Source organism: Meira miltonrushii (genome assembly GCF_003144205.1).
Source record: "Meira miltonrushii strain MCA 3882 unplaced genomic scaffold FA14scaffold_2, whole genome shotgun sequence".
NCBI lineage: Eukaryota > Fungi > Basidiomycota > Exobasidiomycetes > Exobasidiales > Brachybasidiaceae > Meira > Meira miltonrushii.
In genome coordinates this window covers 1,224,384-1,245,036 of record NW_020289944.1, presented here as the reverse complement: position 1 = coordinate 1,245,036, position 20,653 = coordinate 1,224,384, and the positions used below count along the sequence as shown (strand labels likewise).

Sequence of the window (20,653 nt, the reverse complement as noted above, 5' to 3'; positions counted from 1 at the left end):
TGAGAGCAATTTACGAAAAAGCAGAAACACCTTCTTGCCAAGAATAAGGTGATTTACGACCAGATGAATTGGTTGATTCGGAAATTGAATGAGAACTGCGTTGGCGAGCATGAGCAGAAGGTTGAACGGGCACGCTCATCCGACTTGAAGAACTACTGTCAAATCGATGATGACCATGACGTCTTGAAGAAGCGGCAATACTGGCTTGTGATCCAGAAGCAGCATTACGTCCTGAAGCAGAAACGCTTGGATGTGGGGTATCTCCAGCAGAAGCAGGAGCTGCAGCACGGTTAGCAAAAAAGCTTGCCAATCCGGCCCCGAACGCAATCACGATCGTGAATGCGATCGAAGGAAGAAGTGATGACAATGGTGGTCTTGGAGGAAGGGTATTAAAAGCATTCGTATCAGTCCTGCCTGCGCGGCGAGTACTTTGAGGTCGTTTAGCACCAGGAGGAGCGCTGGTTGTGTGTGTTGAATGGGAATCCTTGTTTCCCACAACTGATGGGATCAAACTTTGCGCTACAGCAATGGGTAACGCAAAGACGAAGCGCACAAGAGCACTTTGTGTTTTGTTGTCTGCAGGTTTGACAGGTTCTGGTTCATTGACATTGGTTTGTTCTGTACCAGCCTTCTCTTCCGACGAACTGATACCCAACAAGGTACGAGTCCATTGTACCCTTGATTCGAGAGTCTTTCTTGCTGAAGTGACATTATTCTGCAAGCTCTTCCCACGACTGTTGACATCATCCCAAACTGTGCACATGTATCCAGCGAACAAGAAGCTAGCCAAAGCAACGAAAGCGACACTTGAAATGCTAACAAGCAATGTCAAATGAAAGAATGGTCGTAATGGAGCACTCAATTGACGGGTCAATGCCATGGCCAAACTTCTTGCGCTTGACAATTGTGTATGTGCAACACCCAAAGAATTCGATAAAACCGCCAATCGTGCAACATCTGCATCTTCTTCTTCATTTATAGAATTTCTTCGACTTCGTGTCCTTGGCGTTGATCGACCGCTTGAAGTTGGCGTCGTTTCACGGCTCAATCTTCTGGAAGATCGTTCTTTAGCCTCAGCAGCGGCAAATTGCGCAGCAGCCATACGTGGGCTGGTTGGCGCAGAGTAACATGTAGATCGTTTTCCACGAGTAGGCGGTACAGCTTCTTGTGCACGCAAGTTGGAAGCATGAGTGCGGGCTTGCGGTGTTGCAATAGGTTTGTAGCCCATTCCATGTTTATCGCTTAAAGTTGACATACTTCGACCGTGAGCACGTCCAATGGTTTGTACCTTTTTGACATCATTTGATTGAACAACTTCCACCTCTTGACTAAAGCTCACTCGTCGTGATGGATTGTACGATTGTGTATTGCCATGATGACCAGCAGTTATCGATGATCGCCGTGATGATGGTGCAGAAGCCAAAGATGCTGCTTTTGTTCGAATACTTTCACGAACGGTATCACTTGTGCGTGTACTGGATGTACGTGGGAATCTTTGATTGCCGTAGTATGATCCATGATGATCTTCTTCTGCAGAGCTATGCTCTGGGGTATCATAAAGTAATGAGCCAGATCTTGATTGCCTAGATGAAGGGAATGGACGCAAGCTTGCCGCTGATGAAGATGATCTGAGACGTTCTGCATTGGTGAATGGAACACCATTGTTCCATTGTCGTAAACGTTCATCTAAATCGACCACACTACCTTTTGCTCCCCTGATTGTTACGCCAAGGCCAGTGCCATCATCACTTCCAATGAATCGCCGCCTTCGGTTTGTTTTCGATCGTGTGATTGAAGTAGGAGAAGTAGCACCACTGCTGCGATCTCCGAATCCGTGTAACATCGAAGACCAGTCTTCACCCAGAATTGGACTTCTACGTTCTGAAGGGCTTTCGTCGTTGCTGCTACTTGAGCTGCTCATCTCTCCTACACTAATGCTGCTTCTTGTTGATGGTGTGGGATATGAACCATATGATGATGATTGAGAAGACCAAGTGCCAGCACGCATGCCTTGAGAAGGTGGCGAGAGGTACATGGAAGATGAATGATCGTCAACCATTGTACTTGAAGCGGATCGTGGAAGAGTGTTCGAAGAGTGTTGTTTTACTTTTTTGCCATCATTTGAACTGCGAAGGATACTTTTGCGTGAATGACGTGGTCCATCATCTGCTTCTTCAAGATGTGAAGTTGATGGATTCGATTGTGTTCTCTTTAATCGATCGACAAGTTGTCCAGGAGGTAAAACGTTTTCCCACCAATCATTTCTTTCTTCGTTTGTTGTGTTTCCCTCTAATTGTGTCAAAGCAGCCAGCCTTTTGGCAGCTCTTGAGATTGGCATTTCTGAATATTGACCTTGGTAATAAGGTTGTTCGACTAAATATGATAAGTGATCATTTGTTGTTGTTGTATTGGGATGCCGTTTGTTTGCTGTTTGTTCAAACGAAGATGTCCATTTTGGATAAGATGATGAAGAAGAGAAAGAGGAAGAGCCTCTTTTTGGATATTCTTGATAGGCTCTGGCTGACATCTTTTCTTTTCTTATGATAAGAATATACAAAAGTTGAAACTTCTTCTCCTAATTTGCCTTGAGAGGAAAGGGGTGGGCCAGGCCAATTGTACACGGGCGCAGTTTGTATGTTTGAGTGTCCTTTTGTGTGTGTTTGTGATATGCAGCTGCATGCAGGCTCCGTGGCAAGTTAGAGAGAGTGTACTCCTGTGAAAGCGTTTTTGAATTGAAATCCAAATTTTGACGCCGCTTAATGCCGTATCTCCAATTTAAATCAAAAGACGCGCTTGTGCCTTTACAAACAGTAAAGTGCTCTGGTGCTTTCTCTCTTTCGCTTTAAACGCTCGCTTTGATTTTCAACTTTTGATTTTGATGCTAAAAAAGGGACAAAGAGTTTTTTAACGATCTGTTTGGAATTAAAGACAGACGAGCTTAAATTGAATTTTATTCCCAGGCGATGACGAAATTTGATGTGCTTTTAACTAAAACGGGCGGCGGCGTGCTTTGATCACCATCAATTTATCTGTCTGTCAAAAAAGGAAAAAGGGAAAAGAATGATTCGATTAGTATTGATTGATAGAAAATGAGCTCACATCTCATTAAAACATCTTCAATTTCAACTTTATGCACCCCAAATTGGCAAAAGAGGACCCTGCTCCAAGCCGGGGGAACGTGTGCCAATACATAGAATTGCTGGCCATCAACGAGAAAAAAGAATCACTAGAATAATCATAGCGTGCGTATTGATGTAGAGCACGGATCGTTATTGCCCCACACGATGACCATTCGAGGATGTCGGCATGGATTCTTTTAGACTTAGCAAGCATTGATCACTTACCCCAATCTTTAATCGAATATCGAACGATTATAATTAGATTGCTTACGTTGTATGCTTAGTGGCATAATTCGATGGCAGTCTTTATCTGGCAAGACGTCCGGAGATGGTCGTTGTGCCCTCAGGCTGATGTGATGATGGTGGCAGTCAGGTATGATGAGAAGTTGATCATCTACAATACATCAGTTGTTATCATAAGCTTATCCGTTTTGTAATAATACCGAAAAACATTAAACATTCTACTAGATCTAAGGGCTTCGGGCATATGTGAATACAATGAAAGTGCATCAAAAATGTTTTGAAAGTGCAAGCTTATGTACATATGTCTGTACCTAAATTCCCCCGAGCTGTCCGAATTCAGTGTAATGATTTGATCACGCCTTCTACCACAAGACCGGCATCGCTCGCTTTACACATCCGTATTGATCATATGATGTTGATTTCAGGAACATATACATGTATGTACGTTATGCATACATACCAGTAAACGTCATTCAAAACCTCTAACCAACAAAAGTTTGAAAGAAACCATCAGTTACCGGTTTAGGCACAAAGAGAACTAAGGTAAACTCCCCGATGAAGTGAACCTGACTGACGCGCGTGAATAAATGCTTTTAATACGAGCGAGAGAGAAACGCGGTCACACTTTCCGTACCTTTCCTTTGACACTACCGTGTGAACGTGGTGTTTACCCGATTTGAACCGGTACATACACACAATTTGTTATGAAATCAGGATATTATTTTCTGCTTAGTATATATATTGTTGATGGATATGAACATAATTGTGCTTTTTGACTGGATTGGGAGTTCTTTTATACATGATCCTACTTCCTTTTCTGTATTAGAAACTATAGAAAGAAGAGAGAATGGAAAAAAATGTGCTTTAATAAAAAAGGGAAAAAGGTGCTGGTCACCCAAATCAATGAGTGTTGGATTATCGGCAAGGTAAAGCAAAAGAAGAAAAATCGACAGAATGTCTCCTTGAAAAGACGAGCAATGCTTGGATATGCGATTGAAAGGTATTGGCATGCCCGTCTCTTTTTGTTTTTGATTTGAAAACATCTGTCAGGCGAAAGAAAGCAATCGCAATAGAAATAATAATTAATTCGACGGTGGTTGGAAATGCAACTGTTCGAGCGAACGCAAAACTTCATCTGCCGTCTCTGGTCCAGGAGCACGTTGCAATGAAGATGGTGCTAAACGTGAAATGCTGGGCGAGGGCAAGTGATGATGCTGCTGCTGTTGTTGTTGGAGCACATGTTTATGATTACTTTGTTGCGGCATGTTGATGTTCATTGTTGGATTGTAAAATTGACCATATCCCGGACCTTTTGTGGGTGCATTACCATATGTTGGCGGTAAGGAGTGATGAGCAGAATGGTGTGATGGAATTCCACTGACGTGTTGCATTCCATTGCCACCTCCACCGCCACCACCCAACATGGACGCATTGAATGGCACACCATGCGTACCACTGAAGCTATTGCTACCGCCCACATGATGGTGTTGAGGTTGATTGGTATCATTGGCTCCCGACAATTTACTTCCGATGGCACCAAAAGGACGTTGAGCATTGTTCATGGAATTTGCATGAGCTTGATTGACCAATGAAGCCTGAGGATGAATACCCATTTCTGCCGCACTTCCAAAGCTACCACTGCTGCTGCTACCGGTCATAACTCTTGGATGACCTGCTGACATTGCTTGTTGGATAACTTGTTGTGCTGCCAATGCTCCAATATCGAGACTTTGAGCACGATGCGAGTATGCTCTAGATTTACGCAATGTGTTCACTCTATCTTCAAAGCCCATCCCATCTCCATACATCCCTTGATTATTATTTGGCTGTTGCATAGCACCCACATCGTCAGAGAATCGGGTGACATGTTGTGGGAACGCGATGCCAGCAGAGGATGGTGTTGATGGTTGAGTGTGAGAAGTAGCATTGGAAGACAAGGAAGATGGCCCTGGCGGTTGATTTGTTCGGATCGAATTTGGTTTTCCTGTCAAGTTCGTAGGAGCTCCCCATACCTCACTACCACCAAAAGCAGCGCTAGTACGCAATGCGTCTTGATATGGACTGGTGTACATCGTTGACTTTGGCGTTATGTTGGAACCAGACATTGGCACACTTGGCGGAATAAAAGGACCTGATGCCATACTGGGCGAATCAAACAATGCTTTGATATCAGGTGTAGAAGCAGCAGCGCGTAATCTATTGTTTTCCTGTTGTTGTAATTGTTGTTGTTGCATTTGCATCTGTTGACGATTGTAACGTGCAGAAGGGTCCGTCTGGAAGGAGTCTGTCGATTCGGCAGCTTGTGGTACGGAGATGAGCTTATTGGCGAAGTGATGGAAGCTTGATGCGAAGGAATCGGCTCGGTTGCGTTCAGCAGCACGATAAATTTGAATATTGCGACTGATCAAAAAGTCTTCCAATGCGTCCTTTGCAGCTGGCAGGAAATCCGCACTACTCCTATTCAATCTCAATTTGAACACAACATCACTTGCAGGAGGCGAGGTTCTATCTTGCACCGGTGCAGTGGGCGACGAACTCGCTTGATTGGACATTGGGACAATGTTGACATTCAGATCCCTCTTGACACGTTCGACAAGAGCAACAAATTCGTGCGATTCCAAAACTCTTGTCAATTCCACCGATTCTGGTGCTCGGAATTCCGCCTCGAATGGAACATGATCCAAAAGCATTTGAGCGGCAATATGAATCTGTGATTCAGGTCCAAAGATCGAAACCAAATCGTTGGCAGATTCGGGCGGGGGGAATCGAATCATGCAACCAAGTTTGTTCTCAATATCGTGAATGAAGATACCCTTTTCGCCCAATAATGTTCGATGATATCTGCGTGCGATCGGCACAGTTTCACACACAAAGTCCTTGTCTTTCGGACTGACCAATTCTGTCACTGCCATCTTGAGATTTTCGAGATTGACTGCATTTTTGGCTGGCGTACGTGCGATGACATTGTCTTCAGCATCCAGGAAAGGGTATGTCTCAATGTCCAAATCTTGCTTCGAGTAGAACTTCACATAGACTCCAAACTTTTTCATAGTCTTTTGAATATTCTTTCCACCCACCCCAATAATACGTTTATGATAATTTTCCGGAATATGGAAAGACATCTCCGCCGGCAATTCTTCCAACAATAAAGACAAACCAGAGACCGTGCCAGCACGATCGTTACTGGAAACGTCAATAAGGAAGTTGAAATCGTTGAACGTTTCAAACTTGATCCTCACGCCTTGCTTCATGATCTTGTTGATTTTACCATTCTTTTTGCCGCTGATGAAATCTCTGTGCTCATTAGCTAATTCAATCTGGAATCGAATCTCTAAATTGAATGTCTTCAATAGATCGGACTCGAGCAGAAGCGAAACAGATGCTCGTACTTGCGATTCAGTTCCATGCATTTCGAAACAATTATTCTTGAATGCAACTTCTGCTCCCGAATTGGTGCTCACATACTTGAGAATAGGTGTCACTTGCGCTGCTGTGACTGTATTGGGCGCCATGACACCATCGAAGGAGATTGGAAGTAGCCAAACAGATGCAATGAAGAATTGACAAGCAAGTTGCATGACCGAGCGAATTGTTCTTTCGATGCTAACTCTGTTGTCTCCATAAATCGTCAGCAAACTTGCTTGCGAGCCCAACATCGGAAAGCCGATGAATGTCGCATTATCTTGCATGATTGAGCGAAGATCCTCCAATCGATCTGTCAACAACCAATCAATCTTTCGTGGTAGAACGGCTGTATTGCGCGAAAGGACATTCTTGCTCTTGTGCATCGACACTTGGAAGAACATATCACGAGCTCTTTGTACGCCGAAATATTCACCGGTAATAAAGATTGTATTCTGTCGAGAAACAATCGAAGGACTTCTGTTGGCTGACAAGACGCTGGGGAATGGAGTTGCCAGATAGATATTTGTGCCGGTCTCTTCTTGAATCTTTTGAATGACGCATCTTTTTCTGCCTCCAACGATGTTATGGAATTTGTAGTCAACTTCAACCACTTCCGTAGATAGTCCAGCCAACTCATCCAGCATGACCATCACCAACACTTTTGCCTGTTCAACACCTTCAAACGGACCAGCGATGATAATCTCTGCACTTCTCTCCGTTTCCAATCCATTACCTAGATCAGATCCTTGTTGTTCATTAGCAGAGATGGAGATCATACAACTGCACAACGAAGCGATTTCATCGAATCGTTTTCGAATGTCAGCCTTGAGATTTTCCGAAGGAATAGATCCATTGATACTGCCGCCGCTAGAATTCGTTGTCAACAAATCGTTTCGGGGAACTTTGATCGTAGCGCGAGATCGGAAAGGATGTTCACGCAACACTTGACCTCTTGCTGCCATCACTTGCTGGTATCCTCCCGAAAGATGGAAGTTGAAATGCGAAGATGATTTGCCTCCTTTGCCGCTTTGTGACTCTTTGAAGTTTACAGGAGATCTTGCTGGCATTGAACCTGATTTGGATGTTCCGAAACCTGATCCGGGATCCATACCAGGCATATAAGGGAAAGCCAAATGTGGTGACGCGAAAGATGAGCTTGATGGTGGCATAGATGGGAAGGTGTTACGATGGAAAGGGTCGCTACTCAAAGAAGTGGAGCTGCCGTTGGATTGCAAAGTACGCAAAGTCTCTGTCTCCACCGGTGTAAAGTGGACGAGACACTGATGCGAGTTCATCGTCTCTGAGCTGAGTTTCTGCATTGCTTCTTGCATATCTTGTGCTCCAAATGGATTTTGTGCATAGCCAAACGTAGACAGGGAACCAGAAGCGCTATGGGAAGCACTCCTGGGCTCTGATGGTGTCAGTCCGGTCTTTCCCCCAAAAGCAGCTGCAGTACTGGGTGCGGTACTGTCAACTGAAGCGCTTGAGGATAGGTCAACAGAAGACTTTGTACCGACTGTCGAGCGACTGTCACGATTCTTTGTTGGGGATGATTTGATGAAGTCGTTCTTGACTGTCTCGGCGTCCTTTGCGTCTTCGTCTATTTGAGTCTCCTTCTTTTCGTGCTTCTCACTGTCGCCTTGTTCAGCTGCAGGAGGATCATTGGAAGTTTCGTTGGATCGATCTTTGAATAGACTGACGAGATTCTTTGTCGTGCTTGGGGTTTCTTTTGCTTTGTTGTCTTCCTTGATCGTGCCTGTAGCAGCATTTTCATCTCCTTCAGCTTCTGTTTCACTTTCTTTTTCGGATCCTGTTCCGACTGCTTCTGCTATGCGATCGCTTGTTCTTTTGCTTCCACCAAATGCTGCTGGCATGAATGCCTTCACACTTGGAGGTAATCTGGATCGCATCGATCCAAATCTAGCAAAAGTGGAGCCATCTTGCCGTCTAGGTTGTATTGCATCATTTCTCTGTATATTGTTCACTTCTGATAGAGTTGAATTGGAATTAGGAGATGTAGAAGCGGCTGCTGCTGCCGCTGCTGCGTGAAGGGAAGCGGGCGAAGAGAGTGCAGGTCTTTCCTCTGCAAATGAGATTGCGTCAGAAGACGATCTTGGTACAGTGAATGATGTTGAATATACTTCCATCTTGAGAAAGAGAATTAGGATGAAAGAGTTTTCATTCACGTCACTCTTCTTCTTCTACTACCTCTCCACCTTGCTTTTGCAATCTGTGCAAACGCCCTTTTTTCACCCCTCAAATATCTTCAAGATCAAAGATAAATGATGATAGTTTGCTCAGATTTGAAGTGATTTGTGTTGTGTTTCAGTTGAACATAGAGGTGGGAAAGATGGAACGGAGAATGATGAAAAAAGAAGGCAAGAAAGTGAACCCCATGTACAGCAAAGATGCTTGCTTGCCTGCCTTTGCACACCTTGCACAATCCCGAAACGCACACACGCACTTTCTTCTCCCTCTTTCTCTTTTTTTTTCTCCTTAGCATACGCGTGTAAGCTGCGCAGTCTTCGGCACTCCTATAACCTCTGGCGCCGAAAAGATTAGTGCTTTAACACAGCCAAATAAAATGTGATCGATCAGCTAGTTAGCTTAGCGGGCCATCTATCCGAAAAAGAAAAAAGATGGACTACAGAAAACGCGCCTTTACTCATACACACGTGAAGGTCATGTGCTTTTAAGATTCATGCTCGGGACCGTTTTTGAAACTGATCCTTATTTATGGCTTTAGAACAGATGACCATGTCGGCAGCGAAAAAGAGGGTGTCATTGCTCGAATTCTCATTGGTTCATGATAATGAATGAATCTATCAAATCTGCTTTTAAGACGCGTTCTTTATCGCTTTGACTTATCACTGATGCAGTGCCTTGAAATTCTCTTCCGCATATATTCTAGCTTCATTTCATTAGTCCTCAACGTTATCATACCTTCTTCACACCATTCATGACACACCAATCTAGAAAGATAGACCAAAATGAAGCACGACACACTGGATGATCAACATGATGACGATCGAATTGAAGGGTAGAAATCATAAATGTTCGTAAAGGTAAAATGAGTATTATGTGAAAGAGTGTAAGAGGAGTACGTCAGAAAGAGAGGTGAAGAACTACTTCTTGCGTTGCAAACCCAAGGCCAACTCAGCAACACAAATTTGATGACCACCTTCGATCATAGTACTTTGAGTGCTGGAACCGAAATTGTCCAAACCAGCACCTGGTACGACATATTGAAGCAAAGGCAAAGGATTGTTGGGATGATCATGTTGAGCTTGCGCTAAGAACTTGTAGGAGTGAGCAGGGACTACTTGATCATCACCTTCACCTGGGGTCATCAATACGGCAGGATAATCTCCTTTTGTTGGAATGTTTTGCAAAGGTGACCATGCTCTAACGTAATCAAAATCGACTGGGTTGTCTACATCACCAAATTCATCAATTTGTTCAGCGCCACCACGAGTACGTTTACGCAAAAAGTAATCAAGGACAGGTCGAACACCCAATAAAACTCCAAAGCTCGAAGGGGATTGATTTGCAGCGGCAGCGATGGCGATTGCACCTGCAGCACCACCATCGGCAATGACCTTACCAGGTGCAGCATACTTTTGTTTGACCAAATCATTTGCAACGGCAATCGTATCTTCGAATGTCTTTTGTTTGTTATGCTTTTGACCGGCAATGTGCCATTCTTCACCACAGTCACCACCACCTCTTACAGATGCAAAGATGAAGAAGCCACCATAGCTGTTCAACCATGAGAAAAGGACTGGGTCGTAGTAGTTGTTTTGCGTGACACCGTATGCTCCAAAAACGTGCATCCAAGCAGCGCTTTGTCCGTCTTTCGGTGTACCTTTCTTAGAGACGACGATGTAAGGCACCTTCGTTCCATCCTTGCTTGTAGCAAATGCTGTTTCGGTCACGAAATCGTTTGCATTTGTTCCTTTGATGCTCTTGGTCAACCAGTTCGTTTCAGTGTACTTGTTACCGTCCAAGGTGATATCGTACACTTTGTTTGGGCAACTCAATGTGTTAAGGATCAACTTGAACGATTTGCCTTTGCTGGCTGGAATCATGATGGAAATAGCACCTGGATGTTCGTCTGGCACTACTTGACGAATGAGCTTGCCCGTCTTCAATTCAAACACTTTGGTGACATAAGTACCGTCCATGGTATAGATGATGACCAACTTGTCCGAATTGAATGCAGAGGCCAATGTAAGTTGCGCCTTCTTCACTTCCGGTACCACGGTTGTTAATGCCAATTTGTCCTTCAATTGAGTAAAGTCGGTTACTGTCTTTGCTTTGCTCCAATCGAGCTTGGTCTTTGCGATCCTACCATCCAAAGCACCTTCATAAGTTTGAACGTACAAAGTATCGTCGATGACGTTCAAAGGGTTGATAATATAATCATAACCAGGTGCGATGGAGATCCACTTCATGTTTCCTGAAACTGTTTGACCATCTAAACGAGTTGCATACATCCTTGCTTTGTTCAATGAACCATTGGCACCATTTAATACGAGCCACTTGCTATCACTACTAATGAAGAAGTTCCAAAGGTTGTTTGAACCATCGGCCATTGGCTTTTCCGCTTTGGCAATCGTGATATCTTTCTCATATGCAGTGCCCAATACATGGTAACGAACGGAAGAGCCAAAATTGGTGCTTTCACCTGCATCACTTGGCAAAGTACCAGTGTAAAAGAATCCCTTGCTATCGTCTGTCCAGAAAATGGTTCCGTCAGCGTTTGGAATAACATCCGGAAGAGTGTCACCACCTCCCAAAGGTGTGCTTGAACCGCCTTTCAACAAAGTCTTGTCGAACGTACGAATGAACCAAGTTGAAACTTGCGAACCGGAATCAGATACCAAATAAGCAAAGTACTTGCCGTCGGGTGATGTTTGCCAATTGATGATGTTGGCAGTATTGTTTGGACTTAAGAAGACTTCGTTCAAGAATTGTTTGCCTGGTGGAGTGGCGAAGTTGTTCTTTTTTGCAACTTCAATTTCTTCAAGTGTAGCAATATACCAAATCGGACGATCATCATTAACTCTTTTGAGAGTGTAGGTATAAAATGGTTTTGCAGCATTTGCAATCAAATCAAAATAATTGTAATTGTCATAATCAAAGCCATTCTTGATAGATTGTTCGATAGCTTGACGATTCTTGCATTTTGCCATATATCCTTCTGTAAGTTTGGATTGATCGTTGATAAACTTTTGCACATCTGCACTTCCTGTTGCTTCCAGATAAGTGTAAGGATCATTGAAGGTAACATTGCCTTTAGCATTTGCAGAACGGTAGGTACGTGTGAATGGTACTTGCTTCACCGTTGGATATGGGTTTTGCTTGGGACTCCAGAATGGAGCGCCAGGTACGAAAGCGTTTTCGACGCAATCTGTCAATACCGCCAGGGCAATAGCAACGGCTGAAAAAGCTTGCAGTAAGCGTGATTGCATGATGGAGACGTTACAATGAGAGACAGAGATGAGATGGGTTGAGAGTGAGAAAGGAGAGAAATGGATGGATCGGTGAAGTTATTGAGTGGAAGACATATTCTGTTTGCTTTTTTATACCTTTCAACGTACTGAAAGAACCTAGCTCGTACAACACAAATGCGATTCCTCTATAGTGTGACAGCATGTACAAGAAGCCACGAAATCTTTCTATTCTTCCTCTTCAGCCTGCCAAGAGAAGGATGGCATCACGAAGAATAGACCGCGTTCTGAGAATGAGTTTGCACGAATATTGGATCGCCGCTCGCGGTCTATCCGCTTTTTTTGCTGACTATCAACAATACTTGATCAGCTATATTTACTACATTTAGACAAGGGGGAACTTTCCTCATTCCCCGTGGAAGAAACAGTGATGAGGATGGATCGAAAGAGGAATGCCGCACTCATGAAAGCTTAGCTAACAACGGCCATCTTTATCTCGCTGGCTACTTCAGGTGATTGATAATGACGATCATTCTTTCGAAGCTTAAAGGAGGAAAAATGAATTAGATTTCGGATGAATGGAAGGTAGGATGATATCGAAATGAAATAGAAATCAGTAAGAGTTGTATGAAAGTTTTGATTGCTGCAAACAATCACTTTGTACGTTCTAAGCCTAAAGCGAGTTGAGCAACGCAATGTTGACGGCTGCCTTCATCTACTGCGCTTTGGGTACTGTGACCGTAGTTGTCTAAGCCGCCATTTGGAACGAGGTACAAGAGCAATGGTAAAGGATTGTTGGGATGATCATGCTGTACTTCTGCCAAGAATTTGAAGCTGTGAGCGGGAACCACTTGATCATCACCTGCACCAGGTGTCATCAAAACAGCAGGATAGTCACCTTTCGTTGGAATGTTTTGCAAAGGAGACCATGCTCTAACGTAATCGAAATCAACCGGGTCATCAACATCACCAAATTCATCTGTCTGCTCAGCTCCACCACGCGAACGTTTACGTAAGAAATAATCAAGGACAGGACGAACACCCAATAAAACTCCAAAGCTCGAAGGTGATTGATTTGCAGCGGCAGTAATAGCAATTGCACCTGCAGCACCACCATCTCCAATGACTTTTCCGGGCGCAGCATACTTTTGCTTGACTAAGTCATCTGCGATAGCAATCACGTCTTCAAATGTTTTTTGCTTTTTATGATCTTGACCAGCAACATGCCATTCGTTACCGCAATCACCACCACCTCTTGGTGAACCGAAAACTATGAAGCCTCCGTAACTATTCAACCATGAAAAGAGGGCGGGATCGTAGTAATTGACTTGTGTATAGCCATAAGAGCCAAACACATGCATGTAAGCGGCACCTTTCCCATTCTTTGGTGTACCTTTACGAGAAATGACGAGATAAGGTACTTTAGTTCCGTCTTTGCTTGTAGCGAACTTTGTTTCAGTCGTATAATCTTCCGGACGTGTACCTTTGATGTTTACACTCAACCACAACGTTTCAACAAATTTAGTTCCTTGCATAGTGATGTCATAAATTTTCAACGGCGAAGTAAGCGAATTAACAATCAGTTTGATTGATTTGCCTTTGCTAGGTGGGGTCAGAGCATACACCCCTCCAGCTCGTTCGTTGGAGATGACTTGACGAATAAATGTACCCGTTTTCAAGTAATAGAGCTTTGCTACAGCGTATCCATTTGTGGTGTAGAGAATGATGAGCTTGTCAGTGTTGAACACCGCAGCGGAAGTGAGTTGCGCCTTTTTCACTTCCGGGATAACGGTAGTCAATGGAAGCTTCTCTTTCAAATCGTTGAGGTTGGTCACTTGACGTGCTTTACTAAAATCAAGCTTGGTTTTCGCAATTCTGCTGTCCAGGGCATTCAAATCTGTTTGAACGTATAGAATGTCATCGATCACATTCAAAGCGCTCATTTGATAATCGTATGATGGAGCAACTGAGATCCATTTCATTTTGTCTGAAACTTGTTGTCCTTCTAAACGGGTTGCATACATTCTTGCTTTATTGTCAGTTCCAGTGGCGCCTCCAAGTATGAACCATTTATTATCTTGACTTATGACAAAGCCCCAAATATTATTGTTTCCAGTAGCACTTTGAGGTTCTGCTTTTACGACTGTGATGTCTTTTTCATACGCTGTTCCCATTACGTGGTAGCGAACAGAAGATCCAATATCGGTATTTGATCCTGCATCGCTAGGCAGAGTTCCAGTATAGAAAAATGCCGTATTATCCGCTGACCAGCTGAGTTGATAATCAGCATTTGGAATCACATCTGGAAGAGCACCATCACCGCCTAATGGAGAATTTGGACCACCTGACAGCAAAGGCTTGTCGAACGTGCGAACGAACCAAGTTGAAACTTGAGAGCCAGAATCTGATACCAAATAAGCAAAATATTTACCATCCAAAGAAGTTTGCCAATTGGCAATAGTAGCGGTTTTGTTGGGACTCAGGTACGCTTCCTCAAGGAACTTCTTGCCTGGTGGTACGGTGAACTTAGACTTGACCGCAGCTTGCATCTCTTCAGGCGTGGCCACATACCATGTCGCTTGATCTTCGCCTGCACGCTTGAGAGTGTAGGTATAAAACGGTTTGGCAGCATTTGAGACAAAATCAATATCACTGTAGCCATCATAAGCGAAACCATCACGAATTGATTGTTCAATGGCTTTGCGATCCGTACATTTGGCCAAATAACTGTCCAACAATTTTGTTTGATCATCAACAAATCCTTTTACACCCGCGTCCGTTGCGAGTGGTTGTTCTAACCAATTGTATGGATCAGCAACGGTGACATTGCCCTTTGCTTTTGCGGAACGGTAGGTGAACGTTTTATCAACCCTTTTAACGCTTGGATAAGGGTTTTGCTTGGGATTCCAAAAAGGTGCACCTGGAGCGTTTGCACTTTCTACACCAATGAAGGTGGCAAAGGCAAGGCCAACGAAAGCTTGAATTAAGCTCGAGCGCATTGTTGAAGAAGGAAGAAGGAGTCGGATAGGAAAAGGATGAATGAAGAGACAAATTGCTAAGCTCTATGAGGTTAGGGAAACGTTGAGTAATGTATGGGGTGATTTATATACATTCGAAAAAGGTCATTCGGGTACACAACAGTAAGCTCACTCTGATACCATACGCCTTTGCCAAGTTTTGGCACAATGTTTGTCTCCTCTCAAACCATACAAATGATGCTTGGCGGTGATGACGGACCCTGAATTAAGGTATTAAATGGATTGATTACCATTTGAGGCGTAGTGGCGTGATATTTGCATGAAAAAGTGCCGATTCCTCAGAATGTTCTTCTTCAAAAGAAAACCATAAATGATGACCTTTTACGCCGGTATCAACTGACGGAGCCGGTCCTTTAATTTTTTTAGCAAATTAATGAAGAGCAGACCATGAATTATGGCTTGATCCGTTGTTGATTTGCTGCGCCACTTGAGATATTGAATATGAATTCATACACACTTCTGAAAAGAATAATTTGCGGAGTATAAGCTCACGGTGCCGCATTTATGTATTGCTTCTGCAAGCCATTAAAGCAAAAGCACGGCATATCATCGTCCGAAAAATGTCAGAAAAGCCATCAATTTATGATTTAGGGTGCATTTATTGCGCTTGGCTAAAGCACGAAAGAGCTATTTTTAAATTCGATATTCGATTATTTGAAAATTTCAGGGGTAAAAAGAATTCGATTCTGTTTTAAATCATGACAGTAGATCAGGAGAACGTTTGGATAAGCCAATAGAAGCATACAATTTTCACGTTTGTCCGCATCACTTCTTGTGTTGCAAACCCAAAGCAAGTTGTGCGAAGCATTGTTGGTAGAAGCCTTCGTTAACTACAGCGTCTGTGCTTACACCGTAATTATCTTGTCCACCGCTAGGGACCAAATAGAACATCATTGGCAATGGATTATTTGGATGGTCTCTTTGCGCTTCTGCTAAGAACTTGAATGCGTGTGCAGCCACAACTGAATCATCCCCTTCACCGGGCGTCATGAGAACGGCCGGATAGTTTCCTTTTGTTGGGATGTTTTGTAATGGTGACCTGCAAAGAGAGTAACTAGCATTAGCAATCTATTCTTCACCTCTTTTGCAACTACTCACCATGCTCTAACGTAATCAAAGTCAACCGGATCATCAACATCACCAAATTCGTCCGTTTGAGCTGAACCACCACGGGAACGTTTACGCAAAAAGTAATCCAACACTGGTCTCACACCTAAAAGAAGACCAAAGCTTGATTGAACTTGGTTTGCAGCTGCAGTGATCGCAATAGCACCTGCCGAGCCACCATGACCGATCACTTTTCCAGGAGCAGCAATCTTCCTTTTTACTAAATCTACTGCAATTGCTGCTGTATCTTCAAACGTCTTTTCTTTGTTGTGCTTTTGTCCCGCTTGATGCCATCCTTCGCCTTTATCCCCACCTCCTCTCGGTGAGCCATATGCAACAAAGCCACCATAACTGTTCAGCCAAGACAGTTGGATGGGATCGTAATAGTTTGATTCAACATAAGCATATGCACCAAACACATGCAACCAAACAGGAGCTGTTCCAGTCTTAGGAGTGCCTTTGCGAGAGATAAGAAGGTAAGGCACAATTGTTCCATCCTTACTTGTTGCAGACATTGTTTCCGTTACGAAATCTTGTGCATTTACACCTTTTGTACTTTGGGTAGTCCATAAAGTAGTTTTGATCGAATTGCCTACCAATTCCATATTATAAACTTTACGTGGAGACGTCAAAGTTGCCATGATTAATTTGATCGATGTACCTTTGTTGGCAGGAACCATAATGAATAAGCTTCCTGGATGTTCTTGCGGCGCTGGTTGACCGATGAATCTTCCCGTTCTTAAATTGAAGATCTTGACAGCATAAGACCCATCAATAGTATAAAGAGTCACAACTTTATCATGATTGAAAGCCTGTGCTAAAGAGAGTGATTCTTTCTTGACTTCCGGAACGACTGTGGTCAATGGCAACTTATCCTTCAATGTTTTCAAGTCGCTGGTTTGTTTTGCTTTACTCCAATCAAGCTTTGCTTTTGAAATTTGGCCATCAAGAGCACCACGAGAAGTTCGAACGTAAATAAAGTCGTCAATCACATTCAAAGGAGCCATAATGTCTTCTTGATTTGGCGCAATGGAAATCCATTTCATATTTCCAGAAATTGCTTGACCGGTCATTTTGCTTGCATACAATCTTCCATAACCTAAAGAACCATCAGCACCATTCACCACGAGCCAATTACCATCATCACTTGTAGTAAACGACCAATAGTTGTTAGATCCATCAGCACCTTCAGGTTCGGCCTTGACCACCGTGATATCTTTCTCGTAAGCAGTTCCCATCACATGATAACGAATGGAAGAACCAAGATCGGTATTTGAACCTCCTGCACTGGGTAAAGTGCCGGTATAGAAGAAAGATTTGCTATCTAATCTCCAACTGAAGTAACCATCGACATTTGGAATCACGTCCGGAAGAGTGCCCGAGCCACCCAAGGGAGTAGAAGGACCACCAGATAACAAAGGCTTGTCAAATGTACGGAAGAACCAGGTTGAAACTTTAGAGCCAGAATCAGCCACCATATAAGCAAAGTATTTTCCGTCAAAAGAAGTTTGCCAATTGCCAATTGTGGCTGTGTTATTTGCACTCAAAAACTTTTCATCCAGAAACTTCTTGCCAGGTGGAGTGGCGAAGTTGTTCTTGACTGCCGCATCCATTTCAGCAGGAGTTGCGATATACCAAATATAACGATCGTCACCTGCACGTTTGAGTGAGTAAGTGTAAAAAGGCGTGGCAGGATTCGTGTTGAAATCAATATTTGTATAGTCATCATATTCAAATGCGTCACGAATTGATTGTTCAATCGTTTTACGGTTTGTGCATTTTGATACATAACCTTCAAGCATTTTTGATTGATCAGCGACAAAACCTTTCACGTCTGCATCAGTGATTGGTCTTTCCAACCAATTGTACGGATCTGGAAGGGTCACATTGCCTTTTGCTCTTGCTGAACGATAGGTGTAGGTCTTTGCGACTCGCTTTACCGCAGGATATTTGTCTTGTTTGGGATTCCAGAACGGAGCACCTTGAGCTGCTGTACTCTCGACACAAACGAATGTGATGAGGGTGACCCCAGCAAGGAGAGCTTTGAATAAGCTTGAGCGCATCATCGAAAGAAAAACAGAAGTGATTGTCCTGATGGTATGAGAGAAGTAGGGTGGAGAAGATGGACGAAGATGGGTGTGTAGACAGAAATTGCTGTGATTGTATTAGGCAATTTATACATCGAACATGATTGCTTGTTTTGAAATCATTTTGACAAGAGGGCATTTCCTGACAATGTGAACTTGACAATCATCGTAGTCCCTCTTTCATCAGCATTTTTTGGAGGTGGATGCTGAGCGTAAGAAATTGCGCCATGCTTGAAGCCCAGTTCATATGTTCTTTCTAAAGATTATTCTTCTCCGCAACCTTCACGGCGCCGCAATTAATAATTCATGGTGATAGCGTACGCCACTTTTTCGATTTCGGGTTCTTACTTGCGCCACTTTGGCTTAGCGTTGTCTGAGTTTGATGTGAAATGAAGTTTGTTTAAAAAAAGAAACTCCGATACGGCTTCCTCACTTAAAGAAGCGGAGAATAAAAATGAAGAAGGATCGAACTTATGAAGAGAGGTAATCTGACAAATATTCATTTGGCTTGATTCATTTCACTCTTGTAAGATTGAATGACAGATGTGCAACACAGTGTTGGTGAAGGGATGCTGTAACTGCAGCATCTCTACTCAATTTATCGAGCGTATGATCTCCGGATTTGACCAAATGCATGAGCAAAGGCATTGGATTACTTGGATGAGTGAATTGCAATTCAGCCAAGAATTTGAAACTATGAGCAGGAACGGCTTGATTATCTGAATCGTCTGGCGTTAATAAAATTGCAGGATAGGTATGGTGTGGGCTGATATTTTGAAGGGGTGAGTAGGCGTAAATGTAATCAAAGTCGGCCGAATTGTGAACGTCACCGAATTCACCAGTTTGTGCAGCTGCATTGGGTGTTCTATAGAGTAAAAAGCTGTCGCAAATTGCTCTTTCAGGGAAGATGGCACCAAATGTATTTTCTGCAGCTTGATTGGCAACAACGGCTACCGCTAAGCCGCCAGCTGATCTTCCTTCTCCGATAATTTTTCTCGGTGCTGCAATTTTGCGTCTGATGAGGTCCTGAGCTACTGCGATAATGTCATCAAACGTGTTTTGCTTTTTAAGCTTTTGACCGGCAATGTGCCATTCTTCTCCTCGATCGTCTCCTCCGCGAGCTATGACGATGTGAGACATGAAGTTAATGCTCTTCTCTACGTCACCCTTTGCAAAACTTTTGACTTACCAGATGCATAAACAAAAAATCCTCCATAGCTAGTCAAGAATGCAAAACGACTCGGATCCCATAGAGAAGTTTCAACAAAGCCATAAGCAGCATCAACTTGCATCCAAGCGACACCGGTTCCATCTTTTTTGGTGTCTTTGTGATACACAATTGTATAAGGAACTTGTGTTCCATCTTTACTACTAATAAACAGGTCCTCAGAGATATAATCGCTCGCTACCGATCCTTTGATATTTTGAGCGAGAAGTTTGGTTTCCGTGTAGACGGCTCCGTCTAGGGTGACTTCATATATCTTCCTTGGAGACATCACACCAGAATACAGTAAAATTATCGATTTGCTTTTTGCAGTGTTTGATACAACTTGCACGCTTGAGTCTTCATCTGGTAAGATGTCATGAAGGTGCTTCCCCGTCTTGAGCTCAAATAATTGTGGTAGTTGTCTGCCATTGATGATATAAAAGATGACCACCTTATCAACATTAAAGACTGCTGATTTTGTCATCTTGATGAAAGGCCTGTTCGGGATAACTTCTTCCAGTTGCAATCGATCTTTCAAGTCTGCCACTGCGCTAATTGGAAGTGCCTTGCTCCAATCCAATTTGACTTTTGCAATTTTCCCATTCAGTGCATCATGATCTGTTTGCACGTATAAGATGTCATCAATGGCGTTGATAGGAATGATGCTATAGTCATACGAGGGTGCTATGGAAATCCACTTCATATGATCAGAAAGCGTTTGTCCAGGTAAAAGAGTTGCATATGCTTTGGCATGCAAAGAAGAGTCATCTTTTATAGTCAGAATGAGCCAGCGACCATCATGACTTAGAGCGATACCCCAATGAGTTTTGTTTCCATCTGCTTCCAACTTGTTTGCATGAAGGAGTGTTACGTCATTCTCATATAATGCATCCACTTCATGATAGCGTACTTGTGGGCCAGATTCCGTACTTTGATCTGTGTAAAAGAAACCCTTTGAATCTATTGCCCATGCTATTTCACCATCGGCAAACGG

At 43.3% G+C, this 20,653-nt stretch overlaps 5 protein-coding genes across 5 annotated transcripts; all 5 read right to left on the bottom strand.

Moving 5' to 3' along the window:
* Window positions 1–10: 10 nt before the first annotated feature.
* On the bottom strand, window positions 11–2,527 carry FA14DRAFT_178393 (uncharacterized protein; the record flags this gene model as incomplete). The annotated part of the gene is made up of 1 exon (XM_025500844.1): window positions 11–2,527. One exon carries the CDS (start codon window positions 2,525–2,527, stop codon window positions 11–13), a length of 2,517 nt encoding a protein of 838 aa, XP_025355307.1.
* Window positions 2,528–4,065: 1,538 nt separating this feature from the next.
* On the bottom strand, window positions 4,066–9,193 carry FA14DRAFT_160354 (uncharacterized protein). Its single transcript, XM_025498638.1, has one exon. The coding sequence runs from the start codon at window positions 8,912–8,914 to the stop codon at window positions 4,445–4,447; it is 4,470 nt and encodes a 1,489-aa protein (XP_025355306.1). The 5' UTR covers window positions 8,915–9,193; the 3' UTR covers window positions 4,066–4,444.
* Window positions 9,194–9,651: 458 nt separating this feature from the next.
* FA14DRAFT_171701 (prolyl oligopeptidase) lies at window positions 9,652–12,241 on the bottom strand (the record flags this gene model as incomplete). The annotated part of the gene is made up of 1 exon (XM_025500347.1): window positions 9,652–12,241. One exon carries the CDS (start codon window positions 12,239–12,241, stop codon window positions 9,893–9,895), a length of 2,349 nt encoding a protein of 782 aa, XP_025355305.1. The 3' UTR covers window positions 9,652–9,892.
* A 632-nt stretch (window positions 12,242–12,873) lies between these two features.
* FA14DRAFT_189023 (prolyl oligopeptidase) lies at window positions 12,874–15,219 on the bottom strand (the record flags this gene model as incomplete). Its single annotated transcript, XM_025501694.1, has 1 exon — window positions 12,874–15,219. One exon carries the CDS (start codon window positions 15,217–15,219, stop codon window positions 12,874–12,876), a length of 2,346 nt encoding a protein of 781 aa, XP_025355304.1.
* Window positions 15,220–16,023: 804 nt separating this feature from the next.
* FA14DRAFT_184321 (alpha/beta-hydrolase) lies at window positions 16,024–18,428 on the bottom strand (the record flags this gene model as incomplete). Its single annotated transcript, XM_025501384.1, has 2 exons — window positions 16,024–16,297; window positions 16,357–18,428. 2 exons carry the CDS (start codon window positions 18,426–18,428, stop codon window positions 16,024–16,026), a joined length of 2,346 nt encoding a protein of 781 aa, XP_025355303.1.
* Window positions 18,429–20,653: the final 2,225 nt, after the last annotated feature.